We start from the raw sequence: 17,777 nt of genomic DNA, 5'->3' as shown, positions 1-17,777 counted from the left end.
TTACAGGAGACCCATCACATCGGTGCCAAGTCACCTCATCGGCGCATGGTCACCTTCCATTATGATTGTCCCCCTTTAGCACGTAAGTGGCGCCTCCCATGGATCGGTCTGAGCCATGAGAGTACCCCGCCATTGGACTTTGGGTCATGACCCAGTGCTACTGACTTTGGTGGAACCATCCCATCGGGTAACTCCTAGACTCTATGCGTTAAAAAGAATTGTTATGGCCAAGACGCAATTTCCTTCCTGCGATATAAAAGGGGCATTTTCTTTTTCCCGCCCATTCGTTTCTCACATCGTTTGTGCTTCGCTGTTGGCTGGCTCCATCTTGACTCTCTGCAATCATTATACTGTAAAGCAGGGTTTCGTCGAAAGATTGGATCGTAGCAGCATGGAACCTTTAATCTCTCAACTTGCTAAGCTGTTCAATGACACGCTCAGCCCCGATGATACTGTAGTCCGCTCTGCGACCGAAGTCCTTGACCGTCTCTCGCTTCTTCCGGAATTTCCCTTTTCTCTCATCTCCATTGCCACCGGTAAAACCCTAACACCCGCAGTTATACTTTGACTTCTACAATTTTCATTCCCCCAGCCCTCTGTTTCTCTGTCGCTCGAATCTGATCATAATTTGCTCTATATTATTTGATTTCTCACAATTGAAGCCTTCTTTTGAAATTGCCTTTGCATAATAGGAGGCGAAAATCAGGGGCAAAGAATAGCTGCTGCCACTTATCTTAAGAATTTCACTAGACGTCACTTCGATGGTAACGACCCATCTACCAAAATCAGTAAAGACTTCAGGAGTTCGCTTTTCCACGCTTTGCTTCAAGTCGAACCATCGGTTCTTAAAGTTTTGGTTGAGGCTGTATGTATTTGATGTCTTGATTGCACTTCAGATTGCCTTCTCTGGTTCCCTTTCTTTGCATTATGCTACTGTCTATAAGATATTTAGTTCCTTGTATCTGTGTGAGCTATATCTGCAGTTTCGCATTGTGGTTGTTGCTGAATTTGTAAAGGAGAACTCTTGGCCCGAACTCGTGCCTGAGCTGAGATCAGTTATTCAATGTAGTAATCTAGTTAACGAAGGTCTCGGTTCTCAATGGAACACCATCAATGCACTTACAGTTCTTCATACAATTATTAGGCCGTTCCAGGTACACATTCTACTTGGCCATAGTGGTTTGAAATTGTACGGGCGTGAGTTTGGTGCTTTACTTCTCTTTTTGCCATTATATAAATAGGTAAATTCGCTTCAATATTCATGGTTTACCAAAGAGAGTGATCTAAGACGAGGTTTTGTTACAGTAACCCAGAGTTGACGTCCTTTCCCTGTAACGCTATTTTCAATAAGGATTTTCTTCCGTACTTGTATCGATGCGGGTTAAAATAATTCTCTATTTCAGTCTTTTGCATTAGACCCTGAACTCTTCTTTCTTTGGCAATTTTCTTTCACCTTCTCACATTTTCTCTGCAAATCCAAAAGGGACCTTACTTGGTAATTATGTTTGCAAATTTTCAGTACTTTTTAAATCCAAAGCTGGCAAGGGAGCCGGTTCCACCACAGTTGGAGCTAATAGCAAAAGAAATTCTTGTACCTTTGCTTTCCGTCTTCCATAATTTCATCGAAAAGGTTAAATCTTGTTTTCTTTCCTTTTATTTATGTAGTTACCTATAACATAGTTCTTCTTGCTCTTATCATTGGATAGTAAACAGAAATTTGAGTTTAATGGTCTGTGTACAGGTTATATCCACCCAAGGTAGAACAGAAACAGAAATTGACAAAATGTTTCTTATCATATGCAAGTGCATGTACTTTGCTGTAAGTTCTGACTGTGTTCATAGTTTTCTTTTTATATTTTTAATGTTCATAAGAGTTAATACCAATGTAAATTAGATATAATTTTCTCTTTTTCAGGGACTTATTTGTCTAGACTTGCTCTCACTATAAGTGTACAACCTTGTTATTCTACAAATAAAATGAAACATGTTACTGCGTGAACTTTCATTGGTCAACCATAACATAGAAGAGTTGTCAAAATTTAATACATGGACATAAACTACAAAATTGGCAGTTTCATCCATTGTACAATAACATATTCATTTTAGAAATTCGTTTGTCATTGATCCATGATCCATGCTGAATCAAGCTTTGCCCTTCTCTCTTATCTCTCAAAACTGAAGTGCTGGGCTTGGGTTTAGTTCATCTCAGCTGGTTGCAGTTGGAAAACCTGGTTTCATGGACCATAAATTGAATCATCGTTATTACCATGGGTGCATAATTTTCTACATATTACCGGATTTTTAAAACCAAATAAAATGGAAGGGCATTTGGCACCTTCCACCATGATCTCAATTACAGTATTTTTTTTTTGATAGGAAACCGTAACTTTCATTAGATAAAACCATAAGAAACAACCGTCACCTTCCAAAGTAAAAGGTGACTCCTGAATAACAAAAATCTTACAACACTGCACAAAACAAAAACTCCTGATTCACCCCTTGTTTTGATACTCTCAATTACAGTATCACAGATGATTTTGCACTAGAAGTAGAAAAGAAGACAATATTTTATATAGAACTACTTTTTCTAAGTAAGAATGCCATATATTTGCAAAGCCATCAGAAGCAGGATTAGGGCTTGGGGTAGGGAAATTGGATGAGAAGGCTAGGGTTTTAGTCCATTGTTGGAATGGGATAGAAGCTGGAGGCGATGTTGGGTGTGGGGATGAGTGAGTAATGATGGTCCTATGGTTTTAGTTTTTCATTGTGTTTTGTCATTTGATCATTTTTTGTCCTTTTCCTCCCTGGTTGTAAGGGGGTATTTAATTAATTTGTAGGTTTTTCTAAGATATGTACATTAAATAACCCCTCATGGGGGTTATGAGAACTATGTACAACTATTTGGCTGAATTGAGGCTTAGTGCATGATGAAAGCTAGCTTGGTTCATTGAAAGGTTTAATTTTCCTATTCCATATGTTGAATGAGCAATGTTAACCTGGTACCATGGGCATTTATACATCTAACCTTTTGTGCTTTCTATCTTTCATACTTGGGGGCCATTCGATAACAGCCGAAATTGCTAACTGAAAGACTTGTTGCCTTGCCTTTTAGTGGATACAAATATTAAATAATAAAATAATCATGGGTATAGTAATATACCAAACTTCAGCTTCAGCAATTAGGAGCCCACAACCTCCTTAAAATCTTATTCACTAAAAGACAAAGTGATGAGCTTTTCAGTTCAGCCACTTAAGCTGTTATCAAACAGCCCCTCAAACTGAAAGACTGAGTACATGTTTCTGCAGTGCCATTTTATGACTTTTCAAAACCTGGTCATACTGACAAGTGGCAAGTGATGAAATGGAAAATATATTTTGTATAAAGCTGTTTCATTTTCTTCGCATAAGTAATAACATAATTTTATATCTTTTTAAGCATCCAAAAGTTCATAATGAGAGATATCAGGAAGCATAATATTTAGAGGGTTTTCATCTGACCCTGCCAATGAAAAGCTGTTGCATATGATGTAGAGTTACCTGGTTATTTCTGTTGTTCTCTTGTAAATGTTATAAATTATAGTGAAGCTGTCAATGGTTCTACAGTTACTCTTCTGTTCCTACTATTAGGTATATAGCTTCTTGATTTAATGCTTATATATATTTTTTGAGAATTTCCACATGTTTTTTTATAGGTGAGGTCATACATGCCATTGGCTTTGGCCCCTATGTTGCCTACATTTTGCCGTGATCTATTTAAGTTCCTGGATTCATTGGCTTTTGATGGTAGAATGACTGGAGAAGATGGGTACTTGCTGAGGCTGAAGACCGGGAAGAGGGGTTTGCTCGTTTTCTGTGCCTTGATTACCCGGCATCGGAAGTATTCCGACAAGTAATACAGTTGATATACTCATCTCCCTTTTGGTTCAGTTAGACTCTTTATATTGCAGTGTAATTTTTTTGGTACCCTTACGCACCCAGGTTGATGCCAGAGATGATGGGTTGTGTTTCCAGAATAGTCAAGTACAGCCATAATATTAGTGTAAGTTCATATGCTTCTTTTATGCTGCTTAGCATGTCATATGTGAGGTTTAAACCAAAAGGAACAGAATTATCCATAAATTTGGATTTTTTTTAAATTAAATATATGCTATTTTTTATACACATATTTTTAATATTTTAGAGGAAAGTATATATTTTGTGATTGTTATATTTACAAGTCTTTTATATATTGTATTCTGATATTATATTACTCTCCTCTTTCTAGTTTAACTTTCCAGGACATATGTGTACTAAATGAATTGTATATATATGTATATCATATTCCACTTTTTTGCAATTATTATTTTTCTGATTAACATAATGATTTGATTTAAGTTCCATGAAAATCAACTGAGATTTTGATGCATATTCAGATTTTTGTTGAGAGATCTGATTCAATGTGAAATACACCCCCTTTGGTTACATTCCTCAAGTGCTAGCTATTTTGAAAATTTGTGGAACTTAAAGACCACGAACCATAAACTTAGACATTATGTTTGGTTCCTATTCTCTTAGTCAATGCTTACATAAAATGGTCTTGTGCTTTACCATTTATGTAGTTATTGAGCTGAGAATATCTATCAGTTGATACCTATATTACATTGACACTTGAAAATAGGCACCAACACCTGTGTCAGACATGTATTGACATTAATGCCAGCATGACACTTGAGGGACTCTTTGCTGCTTTTATACCAGATGTCCTCCACCCCTCCCTTGTTTTAATTCTGGTTTGTTGTTTGCATGCAAAACTTTTTCACTTCTGTGCATGTCTAAAGTATCTGTCATCATGCAGAAACTGGATTTCTTGTCAGAGAGGATTGTTTCATTAGCTTTTGATGTTATTTCACATGTTCTGGAGACAGGGCCAGTAAGTTGACCTACCTTTTCAGTCTACAATCATAAGTAAATACCTGCTGGAACTAGTTTCTGATGTTGTCACAAGATTTTTTTTTAAAGCTTCACAAAATTTTTCCAAACAAAGTAGTTGCAAACTCAGGTTCTTGCATTTGAATTATCTTCCAGGAAAATCTAATGTACTTTTGCTTTAAAATCCTTGATGATGCTTGTGCAATTTCAAATACATTGATTAATTGACATTTCACCTTTCCCCATCATCCCAACAACAACAACAACACACACACACACACAATGAAAAAAACCAAACATCTACCTATTGACAGAATTAGAAAGCTTTTTTTTTTATCAGTAAAGAAGAAATTTTTTTTGACAGAATTAGAAAGCTTCATTATCAGCATGTCCATTCAGAATCCTCTTCTTTCTGTTCAGGATCCTGAATGCATTTCTAAAAGGGCTACTACTTGATGTTGGTCCTAACTATACTCTCAGACTTAAATTTACCTCTCTTGTAAATCAGCAATAAAGATGAGTAAACTTAACTGATTCGAGAATCAAAGAAGGAAGAAGATAGCAGAAGAAAGTGAGTAGAGAAGATGAAGAAACGCTTAATCGTGGGCTGTCTATTGTAGCCCACTGTGCTTTATATTAACTGCTGAAAATAGATAACAGAAAATACAAGTTTGCCCCTAGCTAAGTGGCAGCTACATGTAATGATAAAAATAAACAAAGGAACAAAGCCCAAGCTCATTATGTGATAACCAAAGCCCAATAAAAAAATAACAAAAAAACTGATCACTTCTCAACAAACTTGCTTTTCTCACACTTTTCAGCTTGATTTTACCCTTGCACCAAGCAATGTCTCCTTTCACATCTGTCTAAGAATATCAATTTCTTCTGTAAATAGGGATGGAGATTAGTTTCACCTCATTTTACGTCATTGATGGAGTCCGCAATCTTTCCGGCACTAACTATGAATGATAAGGTGAGATTTCTGTTTTAACTATCAATGAGTTTTAGGCACTAATATGCCTGCAGAGCTTTCTGTTTTAAGTGAGATTTTTTGGTGAGTGTCGATATTCTTTTTAACTGTATCTTTGAATAGCTATTTATTTATTTTCCAATTTAATGCTGTCTCTGCCTATTATTAGGATGCTTCAGAGTGGGAAGAAGATGCAGATGAGTACATGCGGAAGAATCTTCCATCTGATCTTGTATGGAAATATCCCTTGAACATTGTCTTTTAGGCACTATTTTCTTTTCGTTCAGCTTTTGTTTTACTATTCTATTTTTCCAGGAAGAAATTTCTGGGTGGAAAGAGGACCTGTTCACAGCCAGGAAAAGTGCAATAAATTTACTTGGTGTTATTTCAATGTCAAAGGTCATTTTCTGGTGCCAGTAAAAAGAATCTTACTTCTGCAGGAATCTATAGTTAGAGTTAATTCTTGTCATAAAATTGGTTTTTGATGCCTACAGGGGCCTCCGATGGTGACTTCTGCTAATGATACTGCTTCATCAAAAAGGAAAAAAAGTGAGAAAAATAAGAGGAGGGAACAGAAGTCTTCTATTGGGGAGTTGTTGGTGCTCCCTTTTTTATCAAAATTCTCCATTCCTTCAGATGTCACGTTGTGCCAAACTGAGGCCTCAAATAAGTGAGTTTATGAGAACCTCAATTATAGATCCCAAGTCTTTGTTTTGTTTTTTCCCAAGAGATGGAATTTAATTTCGTTCTGGCACCTCAGCTGTGGACAACTTGTAACTTGATTAGTTCTGATGTTATGCTATTTGCTTTTATACTATTACCTATACAGGAGATGATGCACTCATCATCATCATCATCATCATCATCCATGCCTTATCGCAGCTATATGGGGTTGGCTACATGAATCCTGTTTCGTGAATCCATTCTATTTAAAGCCAGATGTTGCACTTGATAGATCCTTCAAGTCAATTTGACCATGTGAATTATATAGCATATAAGAATTAGGATGCAAATAATGGATATAGGACATTTTCATTGTACCAACTACCTTTTCAACTTATTGCTGGTGTTGTCACTAGTTTTCACAATCTGCAAGGTTATGTCACTTTTTTTTTTTGGTATTTTTATTATTTTCTTTCCCTATTGATCCTTACCTTCAATTATGGCAGTTATTTTGGTGTTCTCATGGCATATGGTGGTCTTCAAGATGTAAGGAGATCTCTTGTGCTATAATTCTTAGTTGAGGTCTAGGAAATCTTGGAGGAAGGACTAACTCTAATGTTGCTTCTGCAGTTTCTGAGAGAGCAAAGTCCTGGATATACAGCAGCTCTGATTCGGAGTCGGGTGCTACCATTGTATTCCTTATTGCCACCTCCCCCTTACTTGCTTGCTACAGCAAACTGGATAGTCGGAGAGCTTGTACCCTGTCTCTCCCAGGTAAGGCATCTTTTGCAAATACAATCTCAAATCTCAAGTTTTTACTTAATCCCAGTTGTTTATCTTGTTATAGTTGTATGGAACGCATGTATTACCTGCCATTTATATCTCAAATTTCATGACTCTGTAATGCATATCATTTCTTTTCATTTGGTCTTTTTTCCTCCTTTTCCTCTCCTGAACACTTGAAAGAAAGTTATTAACATGCTAGGGTGCAAATGGATCGGATCAAGTAGGATATACCTAGATCCAAATTTGATTCATTAATATTCAGATTCAAATTGAATTTGCACTGCAATCATATATTGATTAACATTAATAATTAAACAAAAGTGTAAGAGAATTTAGGAAGAAAGAAAGAGAAGGTTATTTGAAGACAGATATTCCTCTTTGGAAAGTGTAAGAGAGAAGACTTTGTCCACAAGATCTTTTCCTGGATGCTGATCAATAAGCTATTTTCCTGGATGCTGAACAGCAGATCCTGCTCACTTCCCCAGCTCCTTCTGCGGTAACTCTTCTTCCTCCTAGGAGGGAGTGTGACTATTTGTTGCAGTTTGGTGGTAGTTTTAGAAGACCACTTTTTCCTCCCTCAGCAGCTGGAATAGGGGGCATCTTCAGGAACTTAAATGGAGATATTGTGTGGGTATTCGGTGGTCCTGTATCAGCTGCAGATGCTTCTGAAGTGGTCTCTCACTCCCTTCTTGAGGGATTAAGGACTAAGAGATTACACCTGAGCCCCTTAGCTGTTGAAGGGGACTGCAGAAACACCATTAAGTGGGCTAAAGACATGGAAGAGGGTGCGTGGAGGATTGCTCACTTTCTGTCAGAGATTCATGAACTGTCATCATTGCTGAACTGCTCTTTTAGATGGACCCCCAAGAACTTAATCAAGCAGCTGATGTTTTAGCAAAGCTAGGTTTGGGAAGGGAATTTTTGTGTAGTGTTGATTCAATGCTTACTTAATTGGTTCGAGTCTTCTTCTTTTTATTTTTAAGGCCTGTTGTACATCTCTTGTATACATCCTTCCCTTGTTTTGAATACAAGTTATCTTTTCTTCAAAAAAAAAGTGATCAAATAATTATATATTATTAATGAAATGAACTAAAAATCACCCATGAATAAAATGAACTGAAAATAACTAGTATGAAGCTTGAACCTATGATTCTTTAGTGAATATGCAACATTCAAACTAATTTTCCCAATTGATACAATATAAATTTTAAGTATATCTAAGTATATGTATTTAAATTGAATTCAGTAAGATCTTATTGTATCTGATAGGGGTGGATCCATATTTGATTCAATTATAAATGGATTGAATTTGGGTTACCCTTATCCAGATTGAACTTCCCTATAATTATACATTGTCAACTTGCACTCAATTAATTTCAAATTTTCTGGCTCAGGAGATGAGTACAGAAGTATATTCTTCATTGTTGAAGACTTTGGCCATGTCAGATTTGGGAGATATTTCTTGTTATCCTGTCCGGGCTTCTGCTGCTGGGGCAATTGCTGAGCTTCTTGAAGTAAGGGATGCCAAAACTATCTTTTAAAATATGTATAAGCAAAGTGTGTACATTTTCAATGTATTTTTATACAACTCTTCTGTTTCCCTTCAGAATGACTACCCACCACCCGAATGGTTACCCCTTCTGCAAGTTGTGGTTAGTAGGGCGGATAATGAGGATGAGAATGAGTCTTCTATTCTATATCAACTTTTGAGTACTATAGTGGAGGCTGGCAATGAAAATGTTGCACCTTACATCCCATCCCTTGTTCAATCCATGGTTTGGAATATTTCAAAGCGCATACCTCCTAATCCAGAGCCATGGCCTCAGGTTTGTTTTGATTACCTTGAAAACTTTCTTGTGGTGGCCATTTAGTTCTGTGTTTCACATTTTGATTTACCAGATGTAGGTTGGAAGTTTAAATGATCTGTTGTACTCTTTTGGTTGGAGATGGGAAAAAAAATCTTTGATATGCACTGGTAAAGTGCATATCGATAGACCGATAATCTTGTTTTGTTTTATTTTTTTCCAGCCTGAGGGGGATACCTTCTACCATCTAAAACTTTCAAAACCCCTAAACTCTGTATATATCAGTGTATCCATGACCTTTGATGCAGATATGGTACACCCAATATCAGGCATATCATATTGATATTTTGATCCTTGCTTCTGATCTTAATGCCAGAAATGGGTTGTGAACTAGAAAAGCAGTTCTTTATGATTATTGTAATGATATGTGGTTTCAGCGGGGCAGTGGTTTAGGTACACTTAATTTTCACAAGTTGAGCAGTTCCTAGTGGAAAGAACAAATCACCCTCTCTTAAATTGGGAATGGCACCCAAATTATAAGGATGTTGCTTTCTCTGTGGAGGCTTCATTTATAATTGTCTTTGCTTTTTTCACCTGGGGGGATTTTCCAATTCCTGTCCTCTCAGCTAGTCTTTTGTTTTGTTATCTACTTTTACTCTGGAGTCTGGATTTCATGGGGTTTCTACAGTACTGTCATTTGGCCATTGTGCTCTAATTTTCAAGATAACCTGACAGTGTTCTCATTTTAGGTGGTTGAACGGGGCTTTACAGCACTAGCCACAATGGCTCAAATTTGGGAAGATTCTGTTCCTGAAGAAACCAAACAGAAAGAATCAGGTGAAAACTGGAGTTCTGGATGGAAGAACATGGCTGGTGCATTTTCAGTTCTCCTGCAACAAGCTTGGATCAGACCCATACAACCAATGGTATGCTCATGTCTGCAGTTTTAAAAATTGTTTTTGTCAGTTTTGGAATGGAACTAATTGTAGGTTTTGAACTTCTTTCATTAGTTCATTGTTATCTCTTATTATGAACTAGAAAAGAAGATTGTTGGTACATGCTTAAAAAGTTGGGTGGAAGTATTTTATTTCTTAAAATGTAAGCCATCAGCTTCATGTGTTCATTGCACAAAGAAAACTAGTGTTGCATGAGCTCTCCTAAATGGACATGTCTGTGTCAGACCTGTGCCTGAGTCTGACACTCCATGGATTCTTGAAGACACTTTTACGTAATATTTACTTTATATCTGAATATCCCCTAGCTTATTTGGCAATTGGCATAACGAACAGCTAATAGCTAATATACAAGATGAATGCCATGTTTCATATAAAAACTTTACTTAGGAAGGCAACATTTTTTACCCCTTTTTGCATGTATATGATGCTAGAATTCAAAAAATGTTAGTCTTTAGTGACCAAAGTACCAAAAAGTAATTTAGTGTAAAGCAAACATACGTTCTTTGTTTTCATGTTTTTTTTTTGGAAATACTTGACATTCCCCTCGTTTTTACTCTTTTCATATGTCATAATTATTTAGCACCTTTTTCATGTATGATTTATTCTCTGCTAAACTTGACAATGGTCAGGAAGACATCTCTCATACAACATCCCTTCCATCATGCATTGATGATGCATCAAAGTTGCTTCTGTCTATTCTGAGATCTGTTTCTGAAGCCGGTATGATTTCAGAACTGAAAATATCAGAATTGCTGGTAGCTTGGGCAGATGTGATTGCAGATTGGCATGCTTGGGAAGAAGTTGAGGATTTATCGATCTTTGAGTGCATCAAGGAAGTGGTTAGTTTAGACAGAAAATATCAATTAAAGAATTTCCTAGTACAAGGGATTCCATCCTCTCCAGGCCCACCTGTATCACAACAATCCATTATTGAAGGTATTGGTGCTTTTATTAGCGAGGCAATTTCTCAATATCCATCTGCAACATGGAGGGCTTGCTCATGTGTCCATTTACTTCTCCATGTTCCAAGATTCATGCTTGGTAGTGAAAGTGTTAAGCAGTCACTAGCAGTCACCTTCAGTCGTGCAGCTTTTTCTCGTTTCAAAGAGCTTCAAAGCAAACCTTGTGCACTTTGGAAGCCTCTCTTGCTTGCTATTGCATCATGCTATTTATGTTATCCTGATATTGTTGAGAAGATTTTGGAGAAGGATATGGATAAAAGCTTCACAGTCTGGGTGTCTTCACTGGGATATATCTGTACTAGCTCTTTTGAACCCGGTCTCTCAGCTGAGTCTGAGATCAAGTTAATTGGTTAGTATTCCTACATGATGTTTCTTTCATAACAGGGATTATTATGCTTTGTCAGTGTCTGGTTAAGCTTATTGAAACTTATTTCCTTGGAATGAACAATGGTTGTGCTTGTAAATAAGATACAGTTAAATGGATAATGGATAAGTTTTTGAGAATCAAATTATGTTTAAATCTTGAAGGGTCATTGGTGATTTAAAAATTTTAACAGAAGGCTACTCTAGGTATTAGGAAGTTTTATGAGGTAAAACATAATAATCAAAATAAGATTTCAGGGGTGTTCCGGGCATTTTGGAGGGACAATAGAGTTTCTTAATAAGCACATGTTTTTTCGTACAACTAGAATCAAATAAATAGCAGCTAGAATCTATTCAAAATAACTTCTTCTTGATCTGAAATAGGGCTGAAATTTATCCAAAAGCCTATGTTAATCCAGTATAGCCAAACAACCAAAGTAGGGATTTGTTCTTAATTTCACCTGCAAGCCAAATGGACGAGTCACATGCTGCCTTTGATCTGAACTTCTGGTAGAGGTTCTATCATTTGGTAAAAAAGCATAGCTACCCAGCTGTCTACACGGTACATTTTCTATATATCAGAATTTTTTATTTATAAAGAGTTCTAGTAAGCAATTATTTTTTTTATAAGTACTAGTAAACAAGTTTATGTAACTTTTAATTTTCTTCAACCTACAGGAGGACCAATTGTAACACATGTCCAATTTTTCTTGTAGTGTGTCTTTCCCTCACAAACCCTAAAAACCGTAATGATTTTATTTTTCCATTAATTTCTTATTGCAAGCCCTAGAAAACTCTAGTATTTCCCCCCCTCTCCATTCATTTCTTTTCCTTGCAAGCCCTAGGATCACCCAGGTGACATACTTCTGGGGCTCTGCCCTGCAGAGTATCCAGTCAATTAGTTGAATGTTCCTGATAGATGACTACCCTTAGAACATGGTATCGGATTATTGCCTGATACCACTCTTTCATAATTCCTTATCCATCCTAAATGGAAAGGTTGGTCTGTTATTGTATGCTATTTTTGCTAATGAAGTAAATGGTTCTAACTATTGTTACACAATGATAACAGTGATGACCCTGGCCAAGGTGGTTGAACGGTTGCTAGGGCCTACTGGGGGTCCAGGGGGTGAACTGGTGCAGGATTGCTTTGTTTGGCTAATGGAGGCAGCTATACGCCTCAAAGAAGTGCAGGAAGAAGATGAAGATGAGAATGATGGTGAAGAAGAAAAAGATGAGGATGAAACTGATGATGATGATGATGATGATGATGACGACGATGATGATGAGGTATAAAGGCCCAAAATTTCTTATTCTTTCTTTAATTCTTTTTGTGCATTTGACAGTTCATCCATAGAAGTAGATTTATGGACATCTTACTGTTTGAATAGTATTTATGAAGCACATTCACGGTCCCATTAGTCAACCACTTATTGTAGGACAAAATATTCAATATCTGAATATCCTAATCATGGCATCCATCGTGTTCTTGTGGATGAAAAGAAAAGAGCATATAGATAAGCACAAAAATTTGAAATGAGGATTGCTGTATACATGGCTTACTACTAATTTTCCCTGCTTTTTTGTAACAAAATTCAATGTGCTTATTTTAAAAGAAAAAGGTGACAAGGAATGGTTGCTTTTGTAAATGACTTTTATTAGGACTCTGAGGATGATGAGCGTGAAGAAACAGAACAAGAATTTTTAGATCGTTATGCCAATGCAGCTCTTGCCCTTGAAAATGGGATGGTTGTGGAAGAAGGGGATGCAGAAGATCAGAACCAGGAAATTGAATTGGGTAAGCTTGTATAATTTTTTGATGCCCGCTGTTTGTTTACTCTTTTCAGTTTGAATTGGCTTTTATCTACTGGGTGGTATGAATTGGCTTTTGTCTGTTCATGGATGGCATAAGGGATTTTTGGGTCTGAGTGCCCAGTAATCATTTTTTGTGCCTTGCTTCTAACTTTGAGATCACATGTTTCAGCTGCAACTTTGTATTATGTCTTAATTATCAAATGATGGAAACCAATCTAGGTTGCAAAATCCGTGGTTTTCTAGTTAGTGAGAAAAAAAATATAAGTAATGCTTTTCTATAAGTATTGTATTGCTTATTGGAACTTATATAATGTAACCAATTGCTTCCAATTAATAGTCCATCTTTTGGATGATTTGTCGTCCCAAAATGATTGACTTTTAACCTTCCAACCTGTCAAATTCTATTATTATCCAATAAATTATGAGAACTTTTCTTCCCTAGCTAAAAAGAACCAAATATATTTGATTATCAGAATCTTCATACCCATACAATATTTGGCTAAGATTCCAAGGCATACTGGAGGGTCGAGACTTTTGGACTAGGGCTGTCAATGGTCCAAGTTGATCTGAAAGACCAAAAGTGATCCGACCCTATTACATTGACTCTGGGTCTTAGTTGTGTCATAATTTGGTTTGCTTGTTCCAAATTTCTGATCTGATTAAAGACCTGACCTGATTATAGAAACACATATACATATACATATGTATACACATGGCATACCTCCCAACATTTTGTTTGTGTTTCTCATTGTTTGCCTGTAATAGTTTCATACAAAATGTCTAAAATTGTCATTTTGTAGATGTAAGATGCTTTGAGAAGAGAGCAAGAAAATTAGCAGATTCATTATCAAATTACCAATTTAAGACCACTTCGTTAAAAATCAGGTCTTGGGTTGGACCCAAAAAAAGGCCATTACCCAATGTTGGTCCCAGCTATCTGTGGTTTTGGGACGGGTAGTTTGGATACGGTCCTAACCTTAGGCATTTTTTTTTGGCACTACCACTTTCCGACAGGTTAGACCCAAGAAACCTGATTAATAATAAGGTTGGTTCTGGGCAAGGTTCAAAGTATCGATACTGGCCGATACGCTGGTAGGGTGTATCGGCCCTTTTTTTAAACTTTCAGTTTTATTTATTTATTTATTTTGGTTCCGAGGGGCCGGTTTAAGTCCCGGCTACCCTCTGACCCAGGCCCTGACCCGATACAACCCCTGTAGGGGCATATCAGGAAGGGCCTGATGTGATACGTATCGGCCGATACGTAATGATTTTTTGATCCTTGGTTCTGGGTATATGAGTCTGATCTCGCCTGGAGCCGACCCATTGATAGCCCTGTGCTGGTTAACTGACTTATCAGGTCGGTGAAATACAAACATCTGCTTTTTAACCAGTGTCATGGCTTTGTTCTTATGCAATTTGTATGAAAGTCTTCGATTTTTCTTATTTTGTTATCATGCGACTGCAGGTGATCTGGGTGAAGTTGATCAGCAAAGAGTTGTACTGACATTGATAGAGAGGAACCATCATGTTCTTGTACAAGGGAAGACATTACCGCCACAACTTATAAGAGGCTTTTTAAGCACCTTCCCTGAGTATGCTTCTTTCTTTCAGCACCTGCAGTGAGAGAAGAGATGATAGTTGAGTTAGATTTTGTAAAAAGAAAAGAAATTTGTTGTAATTCATGTACCGCTTGTTTTGCTTATAGGTAATTTGATCCGTTATCAGTGCCTTAATTGATATGCATCCTAATTTTTTAATTTGTCAAAGACTCAGAATGTGCCCTGGGACGACTTGATCATTTTATTCATGGGTATTTGAATGGTTCCATACTTCCATCTTTACTGCAAGTAGGTTTATAAAAGGGTGGGAGAAAAAATCACACTCCTTTTGAGTCTAGAATAAATTGTCACACAGATGATTCCCAGACCGTTTAAATGAGTCCACTTCCTTTCATGCGGTTACCCCTAAAAAGTCTTCCCATGCAGAGAGACACTAATGGGGTTGTTAAGAAGTGTCATTAATTTTGGAATTTAGGCTCAGTTTGGAACGAGTAAAAATGCAAAATCTTGTATTTTATATTATTTTGCATGTATTTGCACTGTACATATTTGTATTTGTACTGTTTCCAAATTGAACCTTACATATAAAATAAGAAAAAAAAGTCGCTGTTTGCCTCATTGGTGTAAACAACCACTGGATTGGATTAAAGTTAATGTGGACTCAGCATTCAAAAATGGCCAATCAACAGCTGGTGTTGTGGTTAGGGACCGTCGGGTTTATATTGGTGCAGGCAATTCCTTTCAGGTGTGAAAGTTCGAATTCGGCAGGGGCAAAGGATTTATGTTAGGGTTCCGTTTGGCCAGACTCTTATCTTGCTCTGGAGTTGTTATTGAAGGTGATGTTCAATTGATTATAAACCTACTACGCTAGTATCTTTGCACTATTATTGCCGATTGCAGGAATGCTCTCTCACCTGAATCCTAGCTCGGTGAATCATTTACTTGGTCTTCTTTTACTTTTGATTGTGGACTTTTTGTCTGTAAAGATGTCCATCAAAGCACTTTTTATTCGTCATTCTAAAGAATCCAAAAGAAGTAACCTAATTTTTCATTCGGTCCATGGCGTGTATGCCTTAGGGTGTCTCTCTGCTTGTCAATTGTCATGCTGCGTGTATCGGGATCTTGTGCCATCATATTGGCAGATGTTGGATTGGCAGGAGAACTGGTTACTTAACCAACCACGAGTGAATATGCCAGTGTTCCATTTCTTTATAACTTTAAAGTTTTGATTTTTTGATGCCTTCTAGCAAAACTTCATTAACACTTTAGTGATTACAGACGGACAAAGCAAAGCTAGGTGGGCTCGACCGTGTATAAGGAATTAAGGATGAGAAAGAGTTGCAGTGTGTCTGGCAAACTTATATCCATCCACCTTATTACAATCTCTTTACACAAATTTCACTGAGTTGTATTCTCACGTCTCACCCTAGCTTTATTACTTTAAAATCATATAATTGACTTGTTTTCTAATTCATAGAGAGTTCAATTAATACCTCTTAGTTTTGAAAGTTGTAGTTCAAGTAAAAAGAAAAAGAAGCACCGTAATATGAAACATTAAAACATAAAAACTTATTATTTCAAATAAAACATTAAAACCTAATTTGATCTACTAATTTTTTTTGCAAGCCTTTATTTTAAAGCCATTTGATCTACTAAATGAAATTGAAAAAAAAAAAAAAAGCCCAACCATATTACTTAGACTAGCTAACGTGATTTGAAGTAAATTGAAGAAAACCCCCCCGCCCGGTGATTCAGGCCTGGTACCTCGGTCTGAATTTAGGCCTAGATCAGCCCGATCGGACCAAAGTATGTATCTGGGATGGACGTGGACGGTGGACCTAGACTTTTCTAGGGCCGGGTCCCCTCCCTCCAAAAGAGCGGCCTAACACGGGAAGTTATATGCTACGTCCAAGAGGGGGTTTTCCGTAATTTTGCTTCACATAAACTGCCCTAGAATATCATAATGGCATTCGATCCTTCTCTAACCCTAAAATCTCTATCAGTCCCTCGGAGAAGGGCGCAATAGAATTAGGGAACTGTTGCAGTGTTATAGGCCTTCGATTTCAACTCCCTTTTCCATCAACCCCGGCGGCGGCGATGCAAATCTTCGTGAAAACCCTAACAGGGAAGACGATAACCCTAGAGGTTGAATCGTCGGACACTATCGACAATGTGAAGGCCAAGATTCAGGACAAGGAAGGGATTCCTCCCGACCAACAGCGCCTAATTTTTGCTGGAAAACAGCTCGAAGATGGAAGAACACTAGCCGACTACAACATCCAGAAGGAGTCCACACTTCACCTGGTTCTCCGCCTCAGAGGAGGAGCCAAGAAGCGAAAGAAGAAGACTTACACGAAACCCAAGAAAATCAAGCACAAGAAGAAGAAGGTCAAGCTCCCCGTACTTCAGTTCTACAAGGTCGACGATTCCGGTAAGGTTCAGAGGCTCAGAAAGGAGTGTCCCAACGCAGACTGTGGTGCCGGGACGTTCATGGCCAACCATTTCGATCGCCACTACTGTGGTAAGTGCGGCCTTACTTACGTTTATCAGAAAGCTGGAGGTGAGTGAGAGTCAGTGGTTGTAGAAAAGGAAAATAAAATATGTTCCTGGTGGCGGTGGTGGTTGTGGTGGGATGTTTAGGGTTTTGAGGCGGGTTTTATTTCGTTTTTATTTTGCATCAATGGACTGCGTTGTTCTTTGAAATTCTCCTCTAAAGAATCAGGTGGCAAACTTGGTTAGGATCTTATATTTAAAGTTTTAGATTGGTATGCTATTGCTAAGGAGACTGTTGCTGCTCAATTACATATTGGAATTATAAACTTTCATTTTCGCCGCTTATGGTCGTGGTTTATAGTTCTCCTTTCTATTGAATATGGTTTTTTGGAATTCGGTTGGTTTTGTCGCATTGGATATCTGCAAGTATTGGATATCTTGTTATTTTGGATATTGCTTCTTTTTCATTAGGCTCAGTTTGGAAAGAGTACAAATAC

General features: G+C 37.4%; 2 protein-coding genes across 2 annotated transcripts; both read left to right on the top strand.

The window, feature by feature from the left end:
* The first annotated feature begins 248 nt into the window (after window positions 1–248).
* LOC148867845 (ARM repeat superfamily protein) lies at window positions 249–15,055 on the top strand. The gene is made up of 21 exons (XM_088977786.1): window positions 249–536; window positions 693–865; window positions 984–1,154; window positions 1,520–1,630; window positions 1,742–1,819; window positions 3,693–3,889; window positions 3,979–4,039; window positions 4,835–4,909; window positions 5,804–5,881; window positions 6,048–6,110; window positions 6,194–6,277; window positions 6,373–6,548; window positions 7,048–7,087; window positions 7,172–7,315; window positions 8,722–8,841; window positions 8,935–9,153; window positions 9,882–10,058; window positions 10,718–11,399; window positions 12,486–12,703; window positions 13,076–13,211; window positions 14,694–15,055. Exons 1-21 carry the CDS (start codon window positions 392–394, stop codon window positions 14,849–14,851), a joined length of 3,306 nt encoding a protein of 1,101 aa, XP_088833912.1. The 5' UTR covers window positions 249–391; the 3' UTR covers window positions 14,852–15,055.
* Window positions 15,056–16,732: 1,677 nt separating this feature from the next.
* LOC148867844 (ubiquitin-ribosomal protein eS31 fusion protein-like) lies at window positions 16,733–17,625 on the top strand. The gene has a single exon (XM_088977788.1). The coding sequence runs from the start codon at window positions 16,885–16,887 to the stop codon at window positions 17,353–17,355; it is 471 nt and encodes a 156-aa protein (XP_088833914.1). The 5' UTR covers window positions 16,733–16,884; the 3' UTR covers window positions 17,356–17,625.
* Window positions 17,626–17,777: the final 152 nt, after the last annotated feature.

Source organism: Nelumbo lutea, chromosome 3 (genome assembly GCF_056320005.1).
Source record: "Nelumbo lutea isolate HS-2025 chromosome 3, American lotus-T2T, whole genome shotgun sequence".
NCBI lineage: Eukaryota > Viridiplantae > Streptophyta > Magnoliopsida > Proteales > Nelumbonaceae > Nelumbo > Nelumbo lutea.
The sequence above is the reverse complement of the archived record's forward strand: the minus strand, read 5'-3'. Positions and strand labels throughout refer to the sequence as shown.